The 27,585-nt window shown below is 36.8% G+C and overlaps 1 protein-coding gene across 1 annotated transcript in view; it reads right to left on the bottom strand.

Annotated features, from left to right (window-relative positions):
* Positions 1–27,585, bottom strand: part of aplf (aprataxin and PNKP like factor) — a 90,212-nt gene that overhangs the window by 49,782 nt on the left and 12,845 nt on the right. The window contains exon 2 of the mRNA XM_041252944.1: positions 15,010–15,081. Coding sequence (XP_041108878.1) covers positions 15,010–15,081 — 72 coding nt within the window. The remainder of the gene's footprint in view (positions 1–15,009; positions 15,082–27,585) is intronic.

The raw sequence follows: 27,585 nt of genomic DNA on the forward strand, positions 1-27,585 counted from the left end.
TTAGACACAGAAACAGAAGTTTTGTTTTTATGCCAACGCTGAAGATGGAATATACACATACTATGCATTTCTAAAGAAACAATAATATTGTATTACTGATTGATTGCCTTGCTATAGCAATATAAAGCATCTCAACTTTCTTGTAAACACGGAATATTGTATTTATTATATAGATTTACCTTCTAAAAAATCTGGTTGACAAGTAAATTGCGAGGCTAGGATGAGGGGCATTAAGACAACACCGAGGAATCCAGAATGCAAAATCAAGAATCCAGTTGCTTATTCACGTCACAAATCTTGCCTCGCAAGTGAGTTGAATCAACTGTAGTCTTTTGTAATTTTTTTTATTGAAAACCCGGACTTATTGGTCATGTGTTTCCGAAACCTTCCCAGTCAGGCTACAAGCTGTCCATTCATTTCTATGATCCATTCTCTAGCTATAGCATGCAGTACGTTCGACAAAATGGACACAACACTAGGTATATTACACAGGTCTTCTGGATTGAAGTTTTGGAGGAAAAAAAATTGGTAGTGGGACACAGACTAAGTACCACATCCCCAGCTTAGGGCAAGGGTGCTTACAAAAGTCAGGAAGATTGGCCATCCGTGCAAAAATGTTTTCTAAAACCAATTAACAACCAAAGCAATGGCACTGTTGACAATTCACCTCTGCAGTAATGCCATTTAGTGTAGTAATAAATTAAAAGAATCACAGGAACAAACGAGTATAATATAATGTTAATATATAATGTTTAAGAGGTATTCAATGAAGCAGTAAAGGTGGTGTCTACAAGAATCACTAAAGCAGTGTTTCATGTTAAGTCTGATAAGGGAAGATGCTTTTAGTCATTCTAATTGGTAGCAGAAAATGATTTAAATGATTTTGCCCTTCTTAGCAGCTTGACTGACTTTTTAATGAATGACTGACATTTCAAACTGGAAATGAAAATATTTTTTAATGAGGAATTTAAATGAAATGCAATTGGCTAGCTCTTGATACAAAAATAGAATTAAAAGTATTTTACAAAGTGGTGAACACAGGAAGCATTGTAACACTGAAACCACTCTACACTCCACAATAAAAATAAAAATATGTATGCATTATGCATTCATCAGGAAAGAATACCTGACAAAGAAAAAACTTTTTTTCTAAAATATAAATATATAAGACTTGTATCTATTTAAAACCAGGTTGCCAGCAGAGCAGGGCTTCAATCACCACAGTGCCCTGTGCAGTTTTTTTTTTTTTTTTTTTCCTGGAACAGCATCCAATAATATGACAAATCACACAAACATTCACACTTGTATTCAGCAAATTATTGATTTTCATATGCATTTGACCAGTGTTCTCGTTTAATTGTGAATTAGAGAAATAAAAACATATTTTTTATATGTCACCAATTTAAACTATCAGTAAAAATGGCATTAGAATTATTATTATTATTTTATTTTATTTTTTTAAAGACTGTATCCGTTGATAGTTCTGGACAATTAAATTATACACTATATTTTGATTTTTTTTTTTTTTCCACCCCTGGCGCTACTCCATTTGATCTCGTCAGATAAGAAACAGCAGTGAATTTTGAGAAATGTTTTTTTGGGGAAAAAAGGAAATAAATAATAATGTTATTGAAGCGGACACCCTGGTATCCTTCAAGAAGCTGCTTGATGAGATTCTGGGATTAACAACAACCAAAACAAGTAAGATGAACCGAAAGGCATCCTCATTTGTAACCTTTCTTATGTTCTTATGTTCCAGATGTAGTATGGAAAACCGTGCTTAATAAAGCACAGGCATTTTGTGTTTAAGAATTAGTGACAGCTCTGTTCCTGCAGCACTGCACCCTTGTTCAGTATATAAAATGAATCTGTTTGTGGTGTGTGAAAAAAGACAAAAAATGTGCAGGTTCATCATCGTCAAAAAAAAAAAAAAAAGTTGGTCCAGAAATATGTTGATTGGGAATTGGATTCATCTTTGTTGACACTGCAGATAAACTTCGTCCTTGGTGTCGCCTGTGGTGATGTACTGGCAAATGGCAGACTATTAATAAAAAATGGTGCAGCTGGAGTATTGTGTGTTTTTAAAAGTTTGCAGCGATTTCGGTAATATATTCTTCAGGGAAAACTAGTGTGAAGTTAATCCAAATTTAAAGACAGAATTAAGTCAATAGGATTATCTATTTTACAAACGTTATCAAGGATGTGCGTTTTTTTTTTTTTTTTTTTTTTCCTTTTTGAATGCTGGAATTAGTTGTGGTGTTCTATACACGGGATGATATCTGTACAAAGTATAAGATGCACTGGAATACACATTTGGTTGCTGTGTTTATTTTTTAGTTCTGAAAGAAAATATGTCGCAGGACCATTTCAGGTATCCCTTTTTCCGTTTCAATCTGACTTTTATAAGCATTTTAATCAGCTGCATTATATTCTCTCCCTCATCTTTGGATACAATGCATTTGTAACGGTAGAAAGGAACAAACATCCACAATTTTCAAAGAAAACTGCAACATCAGAAAATGCCTCTTGAAGACAACATTCTTCTGGGCAAAGTGTACTGTATTTTTTAGGAGGGTGTTCATTTATATCTGCTCACATTAGGTCTCATAGTTTTAACACCTTTTGCTAGGTCTATATATAACCTGGCATGTTCATAATCTATACTAGTGTGCCAATGTGTCTTTGTATGTCACTTTAGAGATGTCTGCTGCAAATTACTTGACCAACCATTTACTCTGTCCGAGTCCCAACTATAGAGAAATCTATAGCAAGTTGATGACCAATAAGTAACACAAAAAAAAAGGTTTAGAATAATCTACTTAATTTGGCACTGCTGTTGAGAACTCAACTCTTAACACAACTTGACTGCTAATTATTCAATCTGTAGCCGGCACAGTCTGCATGTGAAGTAATTGGGACTTCCCGGTGCTCACCAACATATATTTTAACCCACCTGTGCTACATAACCCAAACACATTCAGATACGGGGGGGGGGGTACCCCGACACAGGTAATGTTTATACATTTTCCTCAATGATATTCAGTACAAAAGGGTTTTGAGTGGGAAATAAAGGATAATGAAAGCTAGTCGTTTGATTTCATATCATTGGCAGAGGTCCATAAACTATACTGTGATTACCAAGTGTTCAATGTTATACCTTTGTTATAGATATAATTGTTATATCTAACAGAGACAAATCATATTTTTTTTTATACCAGCCCATAAGTGACAAATATATGGATAATTGTTCCAGAGGCATCTTACTCATTTCAGAGGTCAAGCTTCATCTGCGAAAATGACACACATCCTATTTAGTTTAGTACACGTCATTACACCGTGTCTCCTCTGCAAATAAACCAAACCAAACCAAACCATTCTGGCAAAACTGTCTGTACATCAGCGAGATAGCAGGAAAACTAAGGTTCAATTGCCCATTTACTAACTTGAATTTCATGGCAAGACCACCCGTATCCCCCCAAAAAATAAACTACTTGATTACATAAAAAAAACAACAGCAAAAAGAAAAAAAAAAACATTGTTTCCTTCAAGAATTCAGACAACTAGAGCCTTTGATCAATATGTTTTGCTTCAATAGATAAATCTCATCTCTCTCCGTTTAGAAGGTTAACATCAAAGAATCTTCAGTGCTGAACCAAAAACTAGAAATAGATGCAAAAAAAAAAAAAAAAAAAAAGCATCCCCATATGCATAATACAATGGGAATGGGATTTTTGATGGAATGGTTTGTAAATATGAAGTAATATGATTATGTTAAAATGTATAGTGTCTTTTTTCTTAAACAGTAAGTAATGTGGTTCCAAAAAACATAGTGTTATACATCCCCACGTGTTGCTACAACTGTTTAAATAATGTACCTGTAATTTTTCTTTTCATTGTTAACATCCTGACAACTTTGTACACTTAGAAGATTAAAGAATACTTCAAAAGGTATTTTCAAGATTAGAAAAAATAAAAATAAAAACTACAAGTGCACTGGCTTTGTGTTCCGTGTGACATCATGGATCGTGTTACCGGTTTGGCAATGTGGGCAATAATCCTTACACTATAATAATAATAATAATAATAATAATAATAATAATAATGTTAACATCCTAACAACTTTTTACACTTATAACTTTAAAGTCTGTTTCAAAGCTCTTTTCAAAATGTCTGCGTTAGTGCACTGGGGCTTGAGATCTGTCCTCTAAATCACTTCAGGAAAAAAAAAAAAAAAAAAAAACACAAGTGGTCTGGCTTTTCTGTTCCATACCATATCGTGGATCATTACTGCTGTGTTACCTATTTGACAATGTGTGCAATAATCCTTACACCATCAGTGCACTAGAGCTTTCAAACATCGATACCTCCTCTCATCTCGATCAGTTTGGAAAGCAAAGCGTCAGCTAGCTTCCTTAATGCACTCCCCATAACTTCTTCTCTGAATGGATGGCGTAACAGAGATCCCTGCTATCACTGGTTGTTTTAAGTGCCCATTAAAATAAAATTATTGATCTTATGAACTGGAGTGGTTCCACCTATCACTCTCCATTTTTTTATACAAACTTGAAGCAGACAATGATAGCGCTAGCAGGGAGGGACTGTAGCTAAATTGGAGCCCTCCTGGAGATCGATGACACAACCCGGAGAACCAGAATCTCCTGGAAAAATCCTGAGGTTAGGCAGGTATGACTTATCTTGCAAGCATGAGTACCCTCATTGCATTTATGAAAAATGCTTTCCTGTTAAAAATGTTTGCATGCATACCAGTTATGTGAACCCCTGGTTATACGTAATACTTCAAATATAAAATACGCTTCTGCTCCTTAAATAGGATAGTGCTTGCAATTCAACAAGAAACATTCTTTTTTGCTAATACTGAAGTCCTTGTCCTTATACTCTAGGTGTCCTTATACTCAGAGGTGGCCAAACCTCTGCTCTTGGGCAGTTCAAGTGCAGCTCCCGGTGAAACGCTGAGTGACGCACACTTTAAGGCTCGAATGAACTGAAGAAAAAATAAGAAACAAAAATAAAAAAAAAAGAGAAAAAGTAAAAATAAACACAAGTTTATTATTTTTGTTCTCTATTCATTCACATTTATTATGCTTTCTTCTCTCACTTCAGTTTAATTGAGCCTGCATGTTCACTGCAAGGACATTCTGTCACTTGATGACCGTCGTCACCGCACTCTCAAAGTGAATTTAATCATTTTGATTTAAGTGCTCGTTCGTTTCTTGGAGACAATGGAATTGAGCAAACCATCCACGAGTAATAAACGAAAGTATGATACTAGGCTAGAATGGGAGGAAGAGTTTGCTTTCACTGAAAACAGTGGTAAACATGTCTCAAAACATATGTCTCATCTGCAACACACTTTAGTCTGTACAAGACAAGCAACCTCAAACATCATTATGAAACAAAAATACAACAAATTTTCATCTGAATATCCTCCTGAATCAGACTTGAGGAGAAACAAGCTAGCCTCTTTAAAAGCATGTCTCAGCAATCAACAGATGCTCCTTTTGGTGTTCAGTAAAGAACCTGATGTCACGACTCAAGCAAGTTTTGTATGGCAAATCGCTTCTGCCAAACGCTATTCAAATGAATTTATCTTTGTATAAAATTGCAATGTTGACAATAGACTAGAGAATGCATGTTTAAATGTTATATTGGAGGTCTAAAATTAATATTATATTTAAATATCTTGCATCTCATCATGAGCAGGTACTGTGATCCCTTTCAAAATAAATACAGTGCAGGGCTTCCCAGTAGCACACCCAGTAAATGCACCCTATAGTCTGGACGTCGTCAGTTCGAGTCCAGGCTATTTTTTTGCTGACAAAGGACGGGAGCTCCCAGGGAGCGGCACACAATTGGCTGAGCACTGCCCGGGGGGAGGGGGGGTTAGGTCGGCCATGGTTTCCTCGGCTCACCGCTCACCGCTCACCAACGACCCCTGTGGTCTGGCCAGGCGCCTGCGGGCTTGCCGGTAAGCTGCCCAGGGCTACATTGTCCTCCGACGCTGTAGCTCTGGGGGACTGCACGGTGAGTCTTAAGGGCCTTATCCATACAGTCATATATATTATAGTAACAGGCTATCGTAAACCAGCATATCAAAATATAATCTGTTTGTTATTTGGGGGCTGGCGGCAGGCCTGAGTACAGGCTTTAATATTTTGCTGACATAAATCTAGGTGAAATTAAGTTAGAAGTGTTTCCTTTCTCTCGTATTTTACATGTATTTAAATCAGAAACTAAGTTTAAGTCTCTTAATACATTATTTTATTCTTTCTATAGTCCCTTAACTTTTTTTTTTTATTATTATTATGTTTGCAATCATTTTTCATGGATCTTATTTCAATTACCCAAATAGATATTTTTTTTTTTTTGTCAGTGTTATTGTACTTTCTCCGGAGTTCAAATGCTGTTCTACAGTTACCTGCCATAGACATATGTAATGTAGGCTATATTTCTGTATATATAAAACTGCATTTAAGGAGGGGCTTCTGCCTCCATTCGAGGCAATGTCTATTCTTTACATGACTGATTAATTGGTAATTGATAAAAACAGGTGCTTCCATATCCAAAAGCACACCAATTACTGAAGTTTCATGAGGAACTCAAACTCACAATACGGTGTCTCAAATATTAAAACTTCCCAGAAAACAGTAATCACTGAGGCATGGTCGCGTATCACTCTCCAAAATTGCTCAATCAAATGTTGAATTAATTGCAACTGTGGAATTGAGCAAGAAAACTCCCGTTAGTGATGTACAAAGTAATTTGGAGGATATAAATAACAAACAAAAAAAGGATAAACCATCAGTGACACAAAAGGATATAATTCTGGAAGATGGATAAATTAACATGGTAATAATTAGCAATCATTAGGTTTAATAGGGAGTGAGCCCAGCAAATGACAGCACATAAACGTTCTGGCCTCAAAGTATATTCACTTACAATCTAGTTATCATCTTGTACACTCCCAATTTAACATCTATTAACATTACTGCAGTAGACAGTGGTAATTCATGAAGTCCTCAGTGTCTTTTCTAACCAAAGTTTGCAAGATTCTTTTTGCACTACATAGAGTTACAGCAGTTAACGTATGAACTAATGGGATTGGTTTTGCCTGAATTCTATCCCCCCTGGTAAATTTGCACTTTTTTCTATCTTGGTATCCCTCTCATGTTTTCAGTTTGAGTAAACATATTTACAGTCCCTAATGAGACTTCGTTTCTGCCATAAATAAGAGGCACTCACTTCTGCTGCACCTACTGGAAATAACCTCTTAATACTGTAGACCAGTGTTTCCAAACTTTTTGATTGGCTACCCAAATGAACACAGGAATAATGAACCCACGACCCAAAATTATTCACGCTTCGGTATTTTAGCTAAAACACTTCTTAACCAATCAAAAATCAATGTTCATTTATTTGTAACTGCATTCAGGCTTGGTATTATAGATCTGATTTGCTGATGGATAGTGTCTTCTTTTTTAATACTTTGTTTTAGTGTTGTTGCCCATACTGCTTTTTACACATCATCTGTGGGGGAGGGGAGGTTAGATCTTTATTAATAATAAACTGGGCTAAATCCTACTGGATGTTGAACAGGCATTTGGGCTATTGCAAGGGAGGGGGTGGATACTACTGAAGTGTACTGAAGTGAACCATGAGCTTGTTCCACAAATTATTACAGCCTGCTGTATAGCGCACAATCGTAAGGAGGTGTTCAGGGCAAGCAGAGGAACAGCTAACTCAGCCGCCAGCAAGACTTGCGCAACAGCGATATGAAGAGGGTCCTGCTATTAGAGATGCATTGCTATCTTTATTTTTGTAACGGTGTACTTTTATTTTGTATCACATTTTTGTTTCATTAGCTTGTTTTGTACCTCTTTATACCAAATATACTATCCTCATCTGCGCTGGACTTGTATGACTGCTTCTGCTTAGTAAAGAATTGGAATATTGAGTAGTATTGTTATTCCCAAGAAATAAGTCGCGAAAATTCCACACCACATTGTATTTTGAGAGTGGGTTAAACAATGTTTGTGTTGTGCATTGTATCAAGCTGCCTCATTATATCCTTTTCTCTTATGGATATTAACACCTGACTCTCTTCATTGCTCCAGCAGACGTAAGTGGAGAATTGGAATGGGTTTTGCTCAGACATAAGTAACTAGGAGAAACTGCATTGGAGTATAGTTATACACATTTAAACATAGTACTTTACAATAAAGACGTCCTGAAAGTTGTTTGGAAAGTTATTTGCAAGTGTATTATGAAGTACTGTACAGTAGCTGTAACCACTTGAACTTACAAGCCCACGATGCAGTTTATCAAACATTTTTAGTAAAAGTTTTAAACAGAAACTTGGTAAATACAATCTGTATGATATTTTCATGATGCAAAGTTCTAGGCAAGACAGAGAAAAAAGTGGGGTTATCTGCAACATCAATCTGATAAAGGAAATACTGCAAACAAAACATTAATTTCCCTGCTGCCATCTTTGGACCATGGTAACGTACATATTCCCATGTGACTTTTATAGCAGCTTTAGGAAAGGACTTGAATGATCTAATTAACATTTTCATGAGAAACACGTGTTTACATGTGCAAGTGGACGTTGATTTCTCAAACATTTCCTATAATCTCACAAGATATTGAGACTTTCACAGTAAAATACAGAGACCGTTTTTTGGGACATTTTCACAAGCTTTCTTTATTTTCCTCAGGTCACATATAATAATCAGTTTTAACTAAAGCCATTATTAAACAAATTAAAATTGCACATCAAGCTATGGTTACCATAGCAATGCCTTCAGAAAGGGACTCCCCAGCGTAGTGAGTTGCCATGGTAACAAACAGCTTTGTGAGGCATTCAAGGTTTATTGCTGTTCAGCTATTAGATAAGCTTGCTTCTGGAAAAATTTGTGTCGTTTCCCAACGCAATCTGGATGTCGTGTCTCAAGATGTTAACAGCTTAGCTTTGGTGAGCCAGTACTTCACGACAAATGACATATCACCCTAAAAAAAAAATCCAAGTAGCTTCCGAGTGGCGCATCCGGTAAAGGCACTCCGCGTGTAGTGCAGGATGCGCCCTATAGCCTGGTTGTCGCCGGTTTGAGTCCAGGCAACTCCATTCTAGACCATGGACGGGAGTTCCCAGGGGGTGGCGCACAATTGGCCGAGCGCCGCTCTGGGGTTAGGGCTTAGGTCGGCCAGGGTGTCCTCGGCTTACCGTGCACTAGCAACCCCTGTGGTCTGGCTGGGCGCCTGCAGGCTTGCCTGTAAACTGCCCAGAGCTGTGTTGTCCTCCAACGCTGTAACTCGGAGGTGACTGCATGGTGAGTCTGGTGTTTGTCTTTGGCCCTACTGAGTCAGCACAGGGGTGGTAGTGGTGAGCGGCCTAAAAATAATTGGATATTCTAAATTGGGAGAAAATAATAAAACATAATTGCAGACGAATAAATAAAAATAAAAAAAATCGAATACAATGGTAATTAATTTATTTATTTAGTTTCTTTGAGCTGCAAGTAGGATTAGACATTTTTCGTTTTCCATTCATTTTAACAATTGTTTTCAAAATTCCAAGTAACCGCAAGTAAAATGTCACCTTATATATATATTTTTTTGGTTCATATTTAAAGCAGAATGCTGGTGATAAAACAATAAATTGTTTACATAATTACTGCTAATGATTTGTATGCAAACTATATATATTTTGAATATAAGCATGACAAGTTGCATAGTGAAACTAAATCTTAACAGTGTGCACTGAATGTCATTTTTTAGATTGGTTGGTGACCCATCAAAAACCTTGCAGTAACCCATATTTGAAAAACTTTGGGAAACGCTGCTGTAGACCTCTTAATGCTGTACATGCATAAATACATAAAAACATTTTGTACAAATAACAATGGTTTAGATAGTCAGGTAAGCAGAGTTCACATTTTATTTGCAGCAACAAACAGATATGTCGTACATTACTAAAATCTTAAAAAGCTCAAATGAGACAGGCATACAACCCTATACAACTTGTAATTATTTGGGAAAGTATTTTTTTTTTTATCTATATATCTTTCCAATACTTGCTGATGCTTGACAGGACATAATTATTCCTCAGTATTTCTATTATTGAAACGTCAAATCAATAATTATATACCGACTATCTCAACCCTTGGATAACTTTGTAAAAATAAGAATTACTTTTTTCATTCATTTAATCAGCAAATTCATAGTCTAATCAATAGAACATACAGCATTATTTAAAGACACATTGAAATCATACAAAATCATGTAATTAATTATTCTTAGTAAGTGTTATCAATAAAGTCAATATCGATTGAGGGGTAGATTTATAAAAATAAAACAGAATATTGCACTATTTTATTTCCCTGTTCTACGGTGTTAGTCAATAAATGGTACTACTCAGATAGGTAAGGCCCTGCCACTTAGAGTGTGAGGTGAGTAATGTAGTCTTGATCTTGCTGGGTCAGATCTTGGATGAACCATAGGGTGGTTAGGGAGGAATATCTACATCGGCTAGTTTGCTCAGGTGCTAGAAAAGGGCTGGCAGAGATGGGGCCAGACTAGGCACACACCAATCAAGACAATCTCCAAAACCAGTAAAAAGCAGATGTAGTAACTGAATATTTATGACCAACCCAATTACATACAATGACAAGAACATGTTCTCAATTTGGAACATATATTACACATAGAATTCACTCTTCCTAAATATAAGTTTCCTGCAATGGCAGAACATTTTGAAGCGAGGGTCCACATAGCGCACCCCTTTCACTCCTATCTTTGTTCCAAGCATGTTCTATATTGTTTAATTGAACCAATTAAACCTCCATCCAGAAACAGAGGTATTTAATTATATCATTTCACCTATTAAAACCATCCGAACCAAGAATTCCTCTTGTCCACAAAACCTCTTCCTGTTCTTCTGAAATAACCTGCTTTCCTCTTGTGTAGTCCAACACCCCATTTTGCCAATCATTTTTCCATCATTAGTATCATTTTCATCTTTAGAAGCAAATGTTTTTATGCCTAATTCCCATCGTCCCTGCTACTACCACCACTGCAAAATGTTTCGAGAGTAAGTGGCACATCGAATTCGGAGTTCGACTAACACATACTACGAGCAAATCTCTAGCTTTTAGTTTTGCTACACTAACTCATGCCAATATAGACTAGAAACATGGACAAATACTCAATTGCCTCATATGATGTTAGATAATTGACTCTTATTAGCTAAGAATTACTCAATTAGCAACAACTAAGTGGCATAAACAACAAAAAGTGCTAAAAAAAATGGCAACAAATCCACAGTTCTCGTGTCTAATTGTACTTGAAGGTGTTGAATTAGTTTGACGATTGAACACTTTTTGTTTATCCCACACAGATTATATAAACTATGATAAGAAAAATGGAAAGTATTAATATATACTGTAAAATAGAGGTTAATGTACAAGGAATGTTACAGTTAATAAATGCATATACTTCTAAACAAACACATTTCTAAAGTTTAGAATACCACAAAATAAATTACTCACATGTATCAGACGTGTTCATTGTCCTTTGAAACAGAAAATAGAAATAGACATTTTTTGTTGGGTTGAAACACAACTCATTACAGGCGATCTGGGAATGTGGGTCTGTGAGACAGTAACAGCTGCAACACCAATCAATGCCTCTACCTTCAAATCAAACAGCCTGTCAGTAAAGCTGATTAGCTAAACATAGAAGTCTGGCAAGTTTGCAAAGGGCTCGCCTGTCTCTATACAAAGTTTGGTGCAGTTTAATGACAGAGTGCTGTAGTTACACAGCTAAGAAGGGATGCATAGCATGAAAGCAAACATGGCTGCAGGGGCTTTAGGGGCTGCAGTCCAGGGCCTCAGATATTGAGGGGCCTCAAAAAAAAAAAAAAAAAAAAAAAAAAAAAAAAAAAAAAAAAAAAAAAAATATAAAATATATATATATATATATATATATATATATATATATATATATATATATATATATATATATATATATATATATAGAGGCCTTGTGCAACTTACTGATATTGTACAGCTTTTTTAAACCGGGTTTCCATGAAGTTGTTAGGTTGTCTTAAAACACAGCCTGCCTTATTTGGTCCCCAAAAAGAACCAAAAAACATTGTTCCTGTGTGTGCAGCTCTGCTGACACAAATAATAATAAAAAAAAACAACAAGAAAGCGCTGTGTGCTATCCTTGCATTATTCGCTAAACATTTTTTTGTTGCATATATATTTATTATAAACCTATTATACACGTACATATTCGTAAGAGATATAATAGCAAGTTATCTGGAAACACATTTCCAGATAACTTGCTATTACGACAAAGAGTCTGTATTTTGCCTTTTGCATTTCCCATTTTGTATTTGAAACTGCCAGTAACCAACGCTGTGGCCAATGCTCATTTTCAAAACTGGTGCCAATGCAAACATTGAATCAGGGGAAATATGGACCATCTAAGACTGAATAATTTGACATTAATGCTAATCGAGTGTGGTGGTAGTAAAACATTTAAGGGAAGCAAATGAATATGCAAAGAGGGGCCTCCAAAACATTAACAGCCCCAGGGCCCCCATTAAACTTAATCCGGGCCTGGGCTGATGGCGGCTGCCCATATACTAGCAGGGGGATCAAGCATAGCAGACGGAGGCTGCAAAGTGGTTAAGGGTAAGGGTTAGTCATTGATGTACGAAGAACCATAAAATACATCCACCATGATCGCCATTAAAGCTCTAAATCAGACTGGGAAATTGAAGATTTAGATGGTGTTATATTCCTGTCACGAGTGGTCATGGCCATTAAGGAGAGTGTCAAAACTAGTGCCAGATGGAATAACCGCCAGCAGATTTTTGTCAAACATGTGTGGAATTCACTCAAGACCACAGAAAATGTTAAAAAAAAAAAAAAAAAAAATGAAAAAAAGAAAGGGGAATTCCTGCGGAATTCAATAGATTCAAATAATGTGAGAAATAAAGTATTGTCTACACTACAAGAGTAACACAAGTACCAGCATAATCATGCACTGCAAGATTCATGTCAATTAACTACATCCAAATTCATATTGGTGTATATTACACTGTCCATGGCACTTACCGATCGTTTCTATGACAGTTGCATTTCCGGTCACACAATCAGCATACAATAATTTGATTTGAAATACTGATAGCTACGAGTATTAAGTAGTTATTAAAAACAAGACCAATGCTAAAAATCACACAAAAACAGGAAGAAAAGCACTGATGGTGCCAGGAAAAAAATAAAAAAAAACACATTTCAACCTAAATTAGTGCACGGGATCAGGCTCAACAATTTCCATCTGATTTCTATGAAGATGGGGTATGCTTTTTTGTATTACCCTCAGAATCAAACCGTATTGCAACACATGAACTCTCAGGCACATCAACAGAAAAGCAAAAAATTACGAAAGTGAGAATACACATTATTATTCTTTTTTTTTTCCGTTTTGCTCTGTATACATGGATAGCAGATCTTATCTTCCGGTTTTGTAAACTAGCCAACAGCAGCATTAAGATTAATATTATTAAGAGCACCCAAAATCATGGATCAGCTAATGTCCAGTTTCATGTGTTTAAAAATTCCTCCAAGTATGAATCAACGTTATTTGATTGGAGGTTAATTTGAGTTCTCCCTTATAATAAATTAAATATTAAATACATTGTTTATATTAAATTGTACATGGTACTTGATATACATGGTACTTGATATATTTTTGATATAATGAGTTTGGCTGACAGCTTGAACCAAATGTTATGAAACATTAAGAAATGCCATCTTAATGAATATTGTAGTTTCAGAAAATGTGGGGAAATACTAATAATTATTATTATTATTATTATTATTTTATTATTATATTATTATTATATTTATTATTCTATTTACACCATACACGACCATTATTTTGGTTACGTGAACAAATGCACGATTCTTATTCTGTTAAATTCTACAAGTTGTAGAATTATACACTCTTAAAATAAAGAAGAAAGACTGTCTGTCTGTCTGTTCCTTTATGCATTCGGACCCCGCAGGAGCCAGTGCAACCAAACTTTGCATGGCCTCCTCTGTCATCCAGGGGAAGGCAGAGGGCTATATTTGGAGCCAAAATTTTGACCCCTGGGGTACTTTATTTAGTAACCCCATTGCTGGATCACTACAGTAGCCATGCATCTCAAATTAAAGAAACCCACAAAACAAAACCCAAATAAATAAATAAATAAATAAATAAATAAATAAATGGAAAAAACCAAAAAAAAAATTTAAAAAGGGGAAAGAGGTCCGAGCACATTGTGCGACATCCAAGATCGGTAATTTATAGGAAACCGTAAGGCTACCGTTCCCAAATTTGTCATGCATGAAATATTGAAATATTTAATTTTCCTGGGCAACGCAGGGTACTCTTCAGCTAGTTATGTATAAATGCAAATTTGTGACAGAGGTTAATAAACAGCAAATATGTACATTGCAGTATGTTTCATATTATTTTTATTCATAAAACATAATAGCCTTTTACATAAAATCAAACTTTAGGTAAAATGAACTGCAGAATTTTGAAAAATTCCTCGCAGATTCTGTCTCGGTCTGGTCATAACATTACGACAAACGGATGCCATGACAATGGTAGAGTTTTTATAATTTTACAGCCTACAACTTGATTAGCTACAAGCACTTCCTTCAAAAATATTTCTTTAAACACTTAATGATAAACAGCAGAAAAGCACAGAACTTTAAAAGGCAAAGTCAGCTTGTGACGTTCATTTTTTTTCAGTGATTTACTATGAAACACTTTATAATGTGTATGCAACAATACATGATTATGTCTATATTACTCAGTACATAGAGCCTAAGCACCCTAAGCATATCAATATAACATTCACCTGTAGATGTGCAGTGTTGTCATTTAAATAAAACCCAAAAAGGGAAAATTTAAGGAGATACGTACTGGTTTGATTCGGAGCTGATCTTCAATAACTTCTAGTAGGCTATGGTTTCTAGATACCCGTTTATCAGTGACCTGTAAAAAAAAAAAAACATTTAATAAATATCAAACAGATGGAATAACACATTTGAATGTATCACTAAGGACTTCTCAAAACAGCTAGGTCAAGTACTGGTACTATAAAAAATATTGAAGTATTGACACACATTTCAGTGGTTTACTCTTTTTGCAACAGATAATGGAAATAAATACGTCGCACTGACACATGCCTAATAATCAATGTTAGTGCTGTCCAATAGCAAACCAAAAATACTTTTCTGACTTCTTTAAACATTACTATTCTACTTATCTAACTAAATATGCATCTAGCAATCATTTACAGTATATTGGATTTCAACAGTTTGTTTAGTCCATCAGAACACAAGTTTGGCAGCGTCCATCACGAGCATCGATGACATGCAGCCAATTACATTAGTGTCAATTCACAAAACAGTAAGACAAGATGCAAAGATGGCACCGACCACAGAAATAACTTTACCAAGAAGAACATTTACAAGGATTGCACTTTAACAGACTTTTTCAGAATTGCTACAAGAGACTCACTCCTGCTGTGACATGCTGATCATTTTAATGACATGGGTTTACTCCAGTCTAACACACATTTTGTTTTTAGGCAATAAGCCTGTTAATTTTACAAAACAAGAACCAAACAATTAAATAATGCAATTCAAGTTCTCTTCAGCACTCTGGGTGTGTTTATGTCTCATTTTGTAACATTAAGATGATGTTTTAATCTGATTTTTAAAAAAAATAAATAAATTGAAAATAATAAGTGGAGGAAATGCTTTGAAAATATTTTGCCTGACTCTTACTCTTTTCACCCCCTAAAGACGATATGATGCACTTCATTCACTGCTCTCAACCAGGGATGAAACAATTTTTCGATTGTACGATATATCGTGATAATCATATCGCTAACATTTTTTAATTATTCAATAATCGTAGAAAACGATAGCCACAGACTCACTAAACGTAGCTGAAAGCATAACAGACGCTTTTCTCTCCAAATAAGGATAAAGGGCTGCTACACTGTAAACCCTAACAACCTTGCATTGATAAAAAAGTACATGTACTTAATTTAGTTTAGTTGTTCTAGTGTGACTGGCTTAAGCAGCGCACGCGCTGGGACATTGCTGGTTTGGCACTTCAGTTGACTCGGTAGTGTGTGTTGTTACGTACAAGTAAGTATTATCTCTAACTAGCAATGCAATTTCTAAAACTTGAACGTAATAGTGTTAACATGTAGTTAGGTTGCAAGTCTCAAAATATTTCTAATTAACCACGTTGTTTAATAATTGTTACCTTTACATTTCTGAACGCGATTGGGTCAGTTATTCTTTCAACACCACTCTCAGTATTACAGTACTGATAGAAATTCGATCGTGTTTTTTTTTTTTATCTTGCATTTTTGGTTTGAATACAAGGCGAGTAGTTTGTTTCAGGGGGCTTGCTCTTTGAGGTAGCAGAAGTAGGTTAAAATAGCGCCATTTATTGCAGGCTTTGTGTTTTTTAAAATGGCGATGAAGTTTTAATTCAGGACATGTACAGAGCTGGTAAATTAAATAGCTGGAGATTACTACAGAAGTGAGAGAAAGTCACTGACAGTATGAAATACCTTTGTTTTGTTTTTTTGTTTTACAATATAATACATACCGTGGCATAAATATGTTGAAATGCAATTAAATGTTACTTTAAGTAAAGTTTAATTTTTGAAAACCTGATTTCTGTGTATTTTATTGTGAACCACATGATACTGTTCAACATATTTAAGTTAGGATTACATAACAGTAGGACATTTTGTAACACACACACACACACACACACACACACACACACACACACACACACACACACACACACACACACACACACACACACACACACACACACACACACACACACACACACACACACACACACACACACACACACACACACACACACCTGATTTTATAGTGAAGTCCACAAGCACAGGCTGTCCTGAGATTTTTCTTATTTTTATTTAAAGATAACTGTAACAGGGAGAGATCTGTTATGACTCTGCTGGCGTGTTCACGGGCTGCAGGAAGAGGGCGGCAGTCGTCCAACAACCGCCTGTGAGTCATGGCAGTGAAACGGGGAGGTGGGAAAGTGGGTGTGTAGACTTTCCCCCTCTCTGAATGGCTGAGAGGCGCGTCTTGGGAGATTGTTAGCCCTATAAATTAACGCTCCGTTGTTTCCTCAGGTCTGCCCACTTAGACGCACCGAGAATGCGGAAGCTCTGATCCAGGACCGGGAATCATGCGAAACAAAGAGAGTTTCACAGCGAGACAGAGAGAGCGGGGAACCCTTGGGCAGACCCCAGCGTATTGTAAAAGAGAAGGCTAGTTAGCCTACAGAGTAGGACGGTGATCCGGGTCGTGCGGGTAGCGGCGACCGGGATAACGCTGCCGAGTGCAGCACCTTTTATTTGTAGTTTGATTACTGTTTTATTTTCCATTGTTCTTTTCGCCTTCTGTTTTCATTATTATTTCTTTGAGCACCTGCGAGTGCACTTGCTGTTCACGTACCAGCTGTGGTATTTCCGTGGTGCTGTCTATCATCGTTGATAGGCAGCCCACAGTCAACAGTGCCCTCTGCCGGAAAAAGCAAGAACTGTTTGAAAATAAAATTGGGCACCTGTGTGGTGTTTTCAAGTACACCTGTCTGTCTCCTAGTCAGTGAATTACCCACACCCCTTCCACAGGTAACATATTGTGGAAAGGTTGTTTTATCTTGTTTTATTTTCCAGGTACTTGTTGAATTCCATAGAATTGCAAATATCAATCTGGAACACAGTTTTTTTTTTTTTTTTTACCCCCTACACTGGATCGCCACACACCACGCCTTTTGACACTATTCAGCGAGGAAAAGGGAACAGCAGGAGAAACATTGTCAAAGATCCTGAAACTTAACAAATCAACAAGTAAGATATCTGAAGCAGTTACATAAAGTACTAAAATAAAAAATAAAAATAAAATGTGTGTAATTTCTCCCTTAGCACAATAATAACCGCTCCCATTTATTCATATTTTGATTTATTTGTTGCTGCTATCATTCACATATATAAAGAATAATTGTCAACAAAGAAATACACTGGTACTGAAAAATAGGAATAGTAATTACAAAAATACTGAGTGCTTCTTTCCATTTTGTCTTGTTTCCAAGGAGGAGACACGACTGGTAATCGCACCACTGTGCTTAGAGGGCTTCCAGTGTTTCTGGGCGAGGAAGCAACAGGCTTCTTCAAAACATGAGTGGTAGGTCTTAGTGAATCTTAGTTATGACTATCGACTAATTTCACAGACCCATATTAGCAGTAACTTTAGACTACATTATCTGAAATAGACTTAGGTAGTCCTAGATTAGTGCTGATAGGGATCTATGGAATCAGCCATATATTGCTCAGTGTAATGCAGTCTATGTTTCATTGTCCGAGACGTACTATAACCCCAAAACAATCTTATATGATTATCCTATGTTACCCATTTTACTGGCTCTTCCTGTATTAAACTAATACAAAGCGTACAACGGATATATGGGGTTAATCAAGGATTAACTGGGAGGTATACTAAATCATCAATCCATCAATTTTATGATGAACTGTAATTGTTACTACTTTTGTTGCTTCTGCTGTTCTAGGTTCACTAATTTGTATTTGTTGTTTTTTTGTTTTTCAGAAAACTGATTCAGGAGACCAGCAAATCGACAATACAATACTGAACATTTCAATCATACTGGAGGGGAAAATTGTCATGTCGGACATAACTTGCATGCTAGAGGCTTTGGGTCTTTTGTTTGGTCTTCTGTATGCTTTACATCTGAATTACCCTAAAGGTATGTCAAACACATTTGCGGTAATCCAGAAAGTTTTTCTGTCTCTTGGTGATGACAAGCTTAAGCCAAATCTGCAAACTCTGAAAAACGCTCTGTTTATGAAACTGTGATGTGTTACATGTTTGCATATGTAACTGTTTAAGTAAGGTATGTGCATTGCTTTTTTATTATTATTGAAAAAAACAGCCTAAATGACTGTGGTCATGACTTAAAGGGGAAGTCAAGTTGTTTGTTTTTTGCATGTGTGTGTTACATGTTCCCATATGTTTCTACAACTGTTTAAAGTGTGCATATTGTTTTGTATTTTTTTTTTTTTACATCCTGACCAATTTTTTACACTGTGCTCCATTTCAAAGATGGCTTCATATGTACCGTTCAGAAGAACTTCAGAACTACATTTCCCATCATAGATACGTGAGCAGGAGGATGACTGGAAATGTAATACTGAAGTTCTCAGCTGTATATATTAAGCTATCTTGGAAACAAGCACAGTGGACAGCAATTTAATAGTGTAAAAAAGTGGTCAGGATGTCACAAAAATAAAATGTAAACAATACACAAACAGTTGTAGCAACATATGGGAACAATTAACACACACACAAAAACATGAGGCTTTTTTTTAATGTATAAGAATCATTTTTATTAATTTTCTTAAGAGTTACTCCCTAGTTTTTTTGGCCTCATGCCAATTTTATGTGAGACTGAAAAAACAGCCTAAATGACTGGTCAGAGTCAGGGTATGATAAAGGGGAACTCAAGTTGTTTGTTTTAGTGTGTGTTACATGTTCCCATATGTTGCTGCAACTGTTGAGTAAGGTGCAATTTAATAGTGTAAAAAAAGTTGTCAGGATGTCATACACCTTAAACAGTTATTTCTACATTAAGCCATATTTCTCGTATGTTGCCACATCCTTGTTAACAATAAAATGTTCACATCATTCGGTAAGTTCTAACTTATATTAGTCAAGTTTATGTAATTTGGTGTAAATTACTACAACTTAAATCAGTTAAGTATTTGTTACTCTTTTTTGTGAGTTAGTAGAGCTCATGAGAGTCAAGAGCAATTAATTAGCTTTTAAAAGTTGAGTGAACAAAAAAATCTACTTAGGTTAAGTTAGTTTTCCCAGTATTGGACACTTGAATTTGTTAAGTACCTTTACTTAGTTTTTCTCAGGCAATCGGTTGTGTCAATTTTTTTTAAGTAAACTTATCTTGTCGGGGTTTACAGTGTACGATTAAATAAAAAATCTATTTTTCAATCAATTCCATTCCTCATTACATACATGGGTATAAATACTGGATAACAGATTCAATAATTACATTTTTGTAACAAGCATAGTTAATACAATTATTTAAGTTTATCAATGAAACTGCGCCGAACGTCCTACCTTGCTATTTACAGTATTTCTACCAGACAAAGACTTGTTTTCCTGCTTGTGTTAACTAGCATCTGATTTGCTGGTCCCGTCCTACCAGCGAATCAGTTTTGAAAATTATTTGTAAGTACGCCCCTCTGTGTATTCAATGTGCAAAAAAAAAAAAAAAAAAAAGGTGACACCTTGTATCCAGAGCAGGACGACTGTTATCTGCTTCGCCTCGTGACTTATAACGCACCCGGGGCATGTGGATATTAGAGTATATCCTCCACACCCTGTCGTGCCTTATTGCTTACTTATGTACTGTTTCCAAGTACATTTACATACATAAATAAAATGTGTAAATAAAGTAGGAGGAAAAAAGCCTGCAGTCCCATTTTGGCAGACTTAAATATAGGTATCATGTTTTACCACTATTAGATGGTAATATAAAGACCATTTCATTAAGATTATTTTTCTTCCACCTGTGTGCTAGCAATTTTTTTTCATTCTTGTCTAGTCCTAGATTGAATTATGAATCTACAGCATTTCCACAGTGTACGAAGTGTAAAAAAACAAAAACAAGCTTCTCATCCTCACTGTGGAGACAACCAGTTACACTGGAGTGCTGTGCCACAGCAACTGCAGCCTTTAATAGTCTTAAAGTCCTAGTCTGCAAAACCCTAATCTGTTTGCAAAGTACACTGTCACAGTAAACAGCCTTCACAGATGAAACATGACTGAAAAACAGTTTAGTAAAAGCTACATTAATCACACATAGCGGCACTTTTATAGAGAGAGAATTACACTTGCTCCTTCTGCTGGGACAGTATAGTCTAATGTGCATGTAAGCTCTATAGTATAAGCCCCCTTTCCTGGAGTGGCAACATAAATGTACAGTAAATTCAAAAGGGAAGGGCAAGAAGAAAGTCTTTAACTTGTACAGGAAGGGTCTTTTTAGTTCTCTTTCAAGTGGATGCTCTTTTTGTGGCCAGAAATCAAAAAGAAGATTATTGCCCAAACGTTCTCGTTTTGAAAATATCCTGCAACAAAAGATTGCGAGAGAATCCCAAAGAAACATCTAGATAATGAAAAAGTACAGGCAAACCAAAATATAAAAAATTCAGTACTAACAAAAGGGACGTGTTTACAGTAGTTCCTATACAATGTAAGACGACAGTACAGATACATCAACTGCTCTTTGGTTCTGAATTGGCAGGGATTTCCAGAATTGTAGTGGTGGTTTTGTGCTGCACTGGTTTGCTCAACTACAAAGGGCTGTTTGGATACTGTATAATGTGTACGTATCTGTCACAGATGGCTAGAGTGGTGCGTGTAGGTGGTGACGTCAGGTACAGGAAGCAGCACAAAACAGACTGAAGGTACAGGTCTAAAATGGTCTCAGCCATATCTTTATTAAATAACAAAATAAACTGTTTAAACAAAAACATACAATAAACAAAAAGGGAACACGAGCCAAAGTAAAACAAACACAAAACTATAATTCTATGTTATAACAAGTACCTTGTTCGCTGGCTGGCAGCATTCATTCTTAATCTCATTAATTCTCCTCACAACTCTCTTCATTGCTCCGAGCCTAGAGTGGGTCTTTTATACTGTGGCTGGAGCCTTCACTGCCTATTAAACAATTACCTTATTAAGGCTCCAGCCACATTCCCACAAGCTACTCAGGATGGGGATTCAACCCCATCCATGCCAACCACATTTTATGAGTTTCAAACAACAATGGATACACACAAGGGGTGGACACCCTGTCACACTATCTTACAATAGTTTAGATACTACTTACTGAACCAAGAAAATAACCTCTTCATGTTTACTTTGAAAAGCTTTCATCTTTATAGCATGTGTAAATCAATACAGCACGCACACAACCTCCAAGCATAAATAAATGACAGCTATCTGAACCATTTTAATTTAGAATTTAAATGACAGTACACTTGGCTTCTTGGTACCTGTGTTTATATACTTCTGTGGTACACACATTTTCTATGGGGCAACATTCTCATGTTTCTACTACAAACAGCCATGTAATAAAAAAAAAGTGTGTTCTAGAAAGTTCTAGAAATGCGTTTGAGTTCATCTGTGCCCTTGCCTTATAATAACCCCGTATCTTATATAACTTGTTTTTGTCACGTTTATATAACTTGTTTTTGTTAGAATGTTCTAGGGAAAGGGATGGTTTATTCAGAGGGCCGAGCCTCGAGGGAGTGATCTGGCCAATTACTCTCTCGCATGCAAAAGCCTAACTTGGTAAGTTATAAAGGACGGGGTTCTCCCCTGCTCTGATGAGAGTCAGCCGTGAGGATTAGCGCACAGTCCTGCTCGGTAATTTCTTGGAGACAGCTGCTTTCTCTTACCAGGGTCGAAGGGCTCTCCTGATCCGCTTGGAAGGGCAAGAATTAGTTCAGTTGCGTCTCATGGATTGTATTGATCTGTGATTAATATAATCTTTGTATGTAACCTTGTTGGGTTGTGTCCCGTTAGCGATATCGTTATTCGCAGTATAGCATCTGTGTATGTAACTGTGTGTGTGTGTGTGTGTGTGTGTGTGTGTGTGTGTGTGTGTGTGTGAAATAATAAAGGACCTTTTTAAAATTACTCTGTGAAGTAATTGTCTTATTTACTTCCACATCAACTTCCTTTTAAATTTAAAGTAATTAAATTTCACACAACAAGCCATTACCATGTTTTTTCCAGATGGTAAAATGCACCAAATAAAAGTTACCAAACCAAAAATAAACAACTCAATTTAACTTAGGGGTTTGTAAACTTTAAAAAAAGACATTGAAAAAAAAACTTCTAAGCCAAAACTATTGTCATCAATTTCTTTTAGTATTTATAACTTGACCTCATACCAGACTCACTGCACAGTTTGGTCGCTTATGGTGACTCTTACTGCTGTTGTGAATAGGACATTAAGCCCATGTGCAACGGACTGGAGATTTCCTCAGTAGTATATTTTATAGATATCGGGCATTGTCCACAATCTATCTGGAAACGGGAGAAAGAGTCACACCACACTGACCAGCTACACATCTTTGTGTACTCCCAGACACCAGCATTTGAGCACCTCTGCCAACCTGGACTTCAATCAGAAATCTTTATTTGCCACCACCGAGCATCTTTAAAGCCATGACTCCCAAAACAGCAACAACATTATCACCTGAGCAGCCACTTTGGTGCAAAATAGATGGCTATAAGTGGACCAAGGAAAACAGTAAGATCATGCCTGCTGTACAAAGATTTTATTTCCAAATGTCTTACTTATGGCTTTATCAATCTGTGGGTTGCAGATATAATACAGTGCAGGTCCTGATATTAGTCAGGGTGTTGTTGACAGAATGTCAAGTACCTGCAACCCCCACATGAGTTGGAGTTGCTACAGCAAGTGGGAAGTGGGAGTACAAATGACTAAGGACTAAAAAGTACGTAGCAGGACTCCAAAAAAAAAAAAAAAATGGTGTTACGCGTCCCCACGTGTTGCTACAACTGTTTAAATAAGGTACCTGTAATTTTACTTTTCACTGTTAACATCCCAACAACTTTTTACACTTCTAACTTTAAAATCTGTTTCAAAGCTCTTTTTCAAAATGTCCACTCTAGTGCACTGACAGTGTAACACAGCAATAACGATCTATGATGTGGTATGGAATAGAAAAGCCAGAGCACTTGTTATGTTTTTTTTTTTTTTTTTTTAAATCGCTCTGCCCGAAAATAAAACCAGAGGAGGGGCGGTCATTCACCCTACGAGGGGGGAGGCAGAGTGGCCAGAGCCCAAGAAAGAGTCGCACCAATCTCCACTGACCGAGGGAGAGCCGCACCAGTTTCCAGAGATAGAGGGAGACTGCCTGCTGCTCCCGCCTCCGCCGCTAGAGGGAGACAACATGCCTTTCCCACCTCCAGCGCGAGAGGAACCTGGCGAAGCCAGCTGCACGTCCTCATCTGAAGTGTCCAATGTCACCTCCCGAGGGACCGTCACTGCTATCGCCTCCCAAGGGTCTGCCGCTGCCGTTATTGCCCAGGGATTTCTGCCGTTCACCAGCAGAAGTTTCACTGCTGGAAATTTTGTGGCAGGAGCCCAGCAAGAGGTAGTTGCCGGCTACAGAGAAAGGGGGGAGAGGTCAGGAGACCACCTCCACCAGCAATATTGTCACTGCCACAGTTGCCTCTCTCAGAGGACCACCAAGACCTTAGGGACTTTAAGGGGGGAGGTGGCCATTGGGGCCAGGTGTGCTTAGCACAAGGGGAGGGATATGTAATGTTTTATGGTGTTTTGGTGGTGGATGGCAGGGATAGGGTTAATTCCTGTCACTGTCAAAAACATGTGAGAATATGGCTGCTCCTTATTTGTGTTAATTTGGAGCAGCCACATCCCATGAAAGGAGAGCCCAGGGCTCCATTTTGGGAAAAGGAGTTTGGTGAGTGTGCACTGTTTTTGTTACTGTGTTTCTGTACATTTTATTTTTGTGAAGTAGTGAAGACGAATGCCCAGCCTACGTTTTGTTTAAACCTTTATTTTTGCCCTTGTGCCTTTTTTGTTTGTACTTTTCTGTTATTTGTTAACTAAAATGTGCTGTAGCACTTGTACTGCAGTTTCCTGGCTTCTGAGTCTCTGTCTTGCCGCTACCCTATCATATCATTATAATCATTTATTGGAATCTAGACATTAAATAGATTCTGTAACATATGTAGGCTGTGTTTCTTTGTTTTGTTTTTCGTGATTTTGTGATATAATGCGAATAAATTTTTTTTTTAAAAAGTTTTCATAAGCCCGCAAGTGTTACTTACGTTGTTTGATGAAAGACTTGCATTATATTTTGCTATTAAACTAAAACATTGTTAACCCAGTCTTCTTTCATGGATTGGTGTTGCTTAGTGAAAAAGTGTCCATATGAAGAAACACTTTTTTCAATGTACACGGCATTCGTAACAACTGACAAATATATTTTAGCCTTTCTTGCTAAATTGGGAAATAGTTCTGCATTTCGCTAAAATTCGGTCAAAGAACTTCCACTACCGTTTTCTTTTGCATATAGCTGATATCCCTCTACTTCTGATTTACAGTGAACATCAAACCCTGAAATACAATTTAACGAGTGGGGTTCTTTATCCAAACCACAAACATGTTGTGGGTATAAAATCCTTATTGCCTTCAGAAACCTGTGAGATTTTGAAATAAAACGTGGTTTTATTCTGCATTAATCAGGGTTGTAGTAACTTGTCCATTTTTCAAAACCTTTGTGGAAAGTTAACACCCTGTTATTCTGCCATCTGTACTGAGCAACTCTTATACCAGTGCTCGGTATGTATTTATTAATTCTGCACCTTTATTATACACTTGATGAATTCTAACGTTACAGCTTTCAAAAGCAGCAGCACACCAGGTGGATATTGCTGCGTGCGAAATCTCACAGAAATGCCGAGTTGAGTTTGTCGGCATATTTGTTCTAAAACAGCAAGTCTCAAGGTAAGCTTTTTCTTTAAATGCATTAGTTTCTAGAATGGAAATCAGTGTCCCTCGTAATTAGGGGGTGTTTTCTAATTAGCCAGAATTTTATGGGTTGATTTCTTAATTATTCTTCTGATCAGTTTAGCTGCAGTGGCTATGTGGACATCTGAATGTTTAGGACTGAATTGCAGGTTTAAAAAAAACAAGTTGTGAAAAATGCAGGGCTTCTCACTGAAATATAATGTGTTCTGTTGGATATCTGGCACCCGGTAAACTGCTACAATGTTCACCTCAAAGTGAACATGCAGAATAAAGCTTGTTAAGTTTTGATTCATTTGAGAAGGATATTCACATGCTCTTTCGTTGTTAAAACTACACTGTTATCAAATTTACACATTTAACTAAATATTGCAAAAAATATATACAGTACTGTGCAAAAGTTTTAGGCAGGTGTGAAAAAAGTAATAATGCTTTCAAAAATAGACATGTTAATGGTTTATATTTACCAATTAACAAAATGCAAAATGAGTGAACAGAAGAAAAATCTACATGAAAATCAATATTTGGTGTGACCACCCTTTGCCTTCAAAACAGCATCAATTCTTCTAGGTACACTTGCACACAGTTTTTGAAGGAACTCGACAGGTAGGTTGGCCCAAACATCTTGGAGAACTAACCACAGTTCTTCTGTGGATTTAGGCAGCCTCAGTTGCTTCTCCATCTTCATGTAATCTCAGACAGACTCGATGATGTTGAGATCAGGGCTCTGTGGGGGCCATACCATCACTTCCAGGACTCCTTGTTCTTCTTTAAACTGAAGATAGTTCTTAATGACTTTCGCTGTATGTTTGGGGTCGTTGTCATGCTGCAGAATAAATTTGGGGCCAATCAGATGCCTCCCTGATGGAATTGCATGATGGATAAGTATCTGCCTGTACTTTTATCTGTCTGAGACCATTAATTCTAACCAAATCCCCAACTCCATTTGCAGAAATGCAGCCCCAAACTTGCAAGGAACCTCCACCATGCTTCACTGTTGCCTGCAGACACTCATTCATGTACTGCTCTCCAGCCCTTCGGCAAACAAACTGCCTTCTGCTACAGTCAAATATTTCAAATTTTGACTCAGTCCAGAGCACCTGCTGCCATTTTTCTGCACCCCAGTTCCTGTGTTTTTAGTTGAGTCGCTTAGCCTTGTTTTCACATCAAAGGTATGGCTTTTTGGCCACAAGTCTTCCATGAAGGCCACTTCTGACCAGACTTCTCCGAACATTAGATGGGTGTACCAGGGTCCCACTGTTTTCTGCCAATTCTGAGCTGATGGCACTGCTGGACATCTTCCGCTTGCAAAGGGAAGTAAGCATGATGTGTCTTTCATCTGCTGCTGTAAGTTTCCTTGGCCGACCACTGCGTCTAAGGTCCTCAACGTTGCCCGTTTCTTTGTGCTTCTTCAAAAGAGCTTGGACAGCACATCTGGAAACTTTGCATTTAGTTAATTAATAAATATAATCTATTAAAATGTCTATTTTTGAAAGCATTCTTACTTTACATCATTTTTTCACACCTGCCTAAAACTTTTGCACAGTACTGTATATAATACCAATAGCTGTTTTAACATAGTTTCATGTTTTACAGATTTTTTTGTGTGTTGTTGCATTTGAGTACATTTGATTTATTCAATGACCCTTGCTATGTAACAAATAAATATGGCACCACATCTCAATCAATACTTTAATATTCCTATCGACTGGAGAAATAGCTTCTCATTTGTTGTTTTAAATACAATACAGCATTCAATTGTCATGCGTCAGGTGTGATGTGGATAGTTCTACAGCC

This window comes from Polyodon spathula, chromosome 6, assembly GCF_017654505.1.
Source record: "Polyodon spathula isolate WHYD16114869_AA chromosome 6, ASM1765450v1, whole genome shotgun sequence".
Classification (NCBI taxonomy): Eukaryota; Metazoa; Chordata; class Actinopteri; order Acipenseriformes; family Polyodontidae; genus Polyodon; species Polyodon spathula.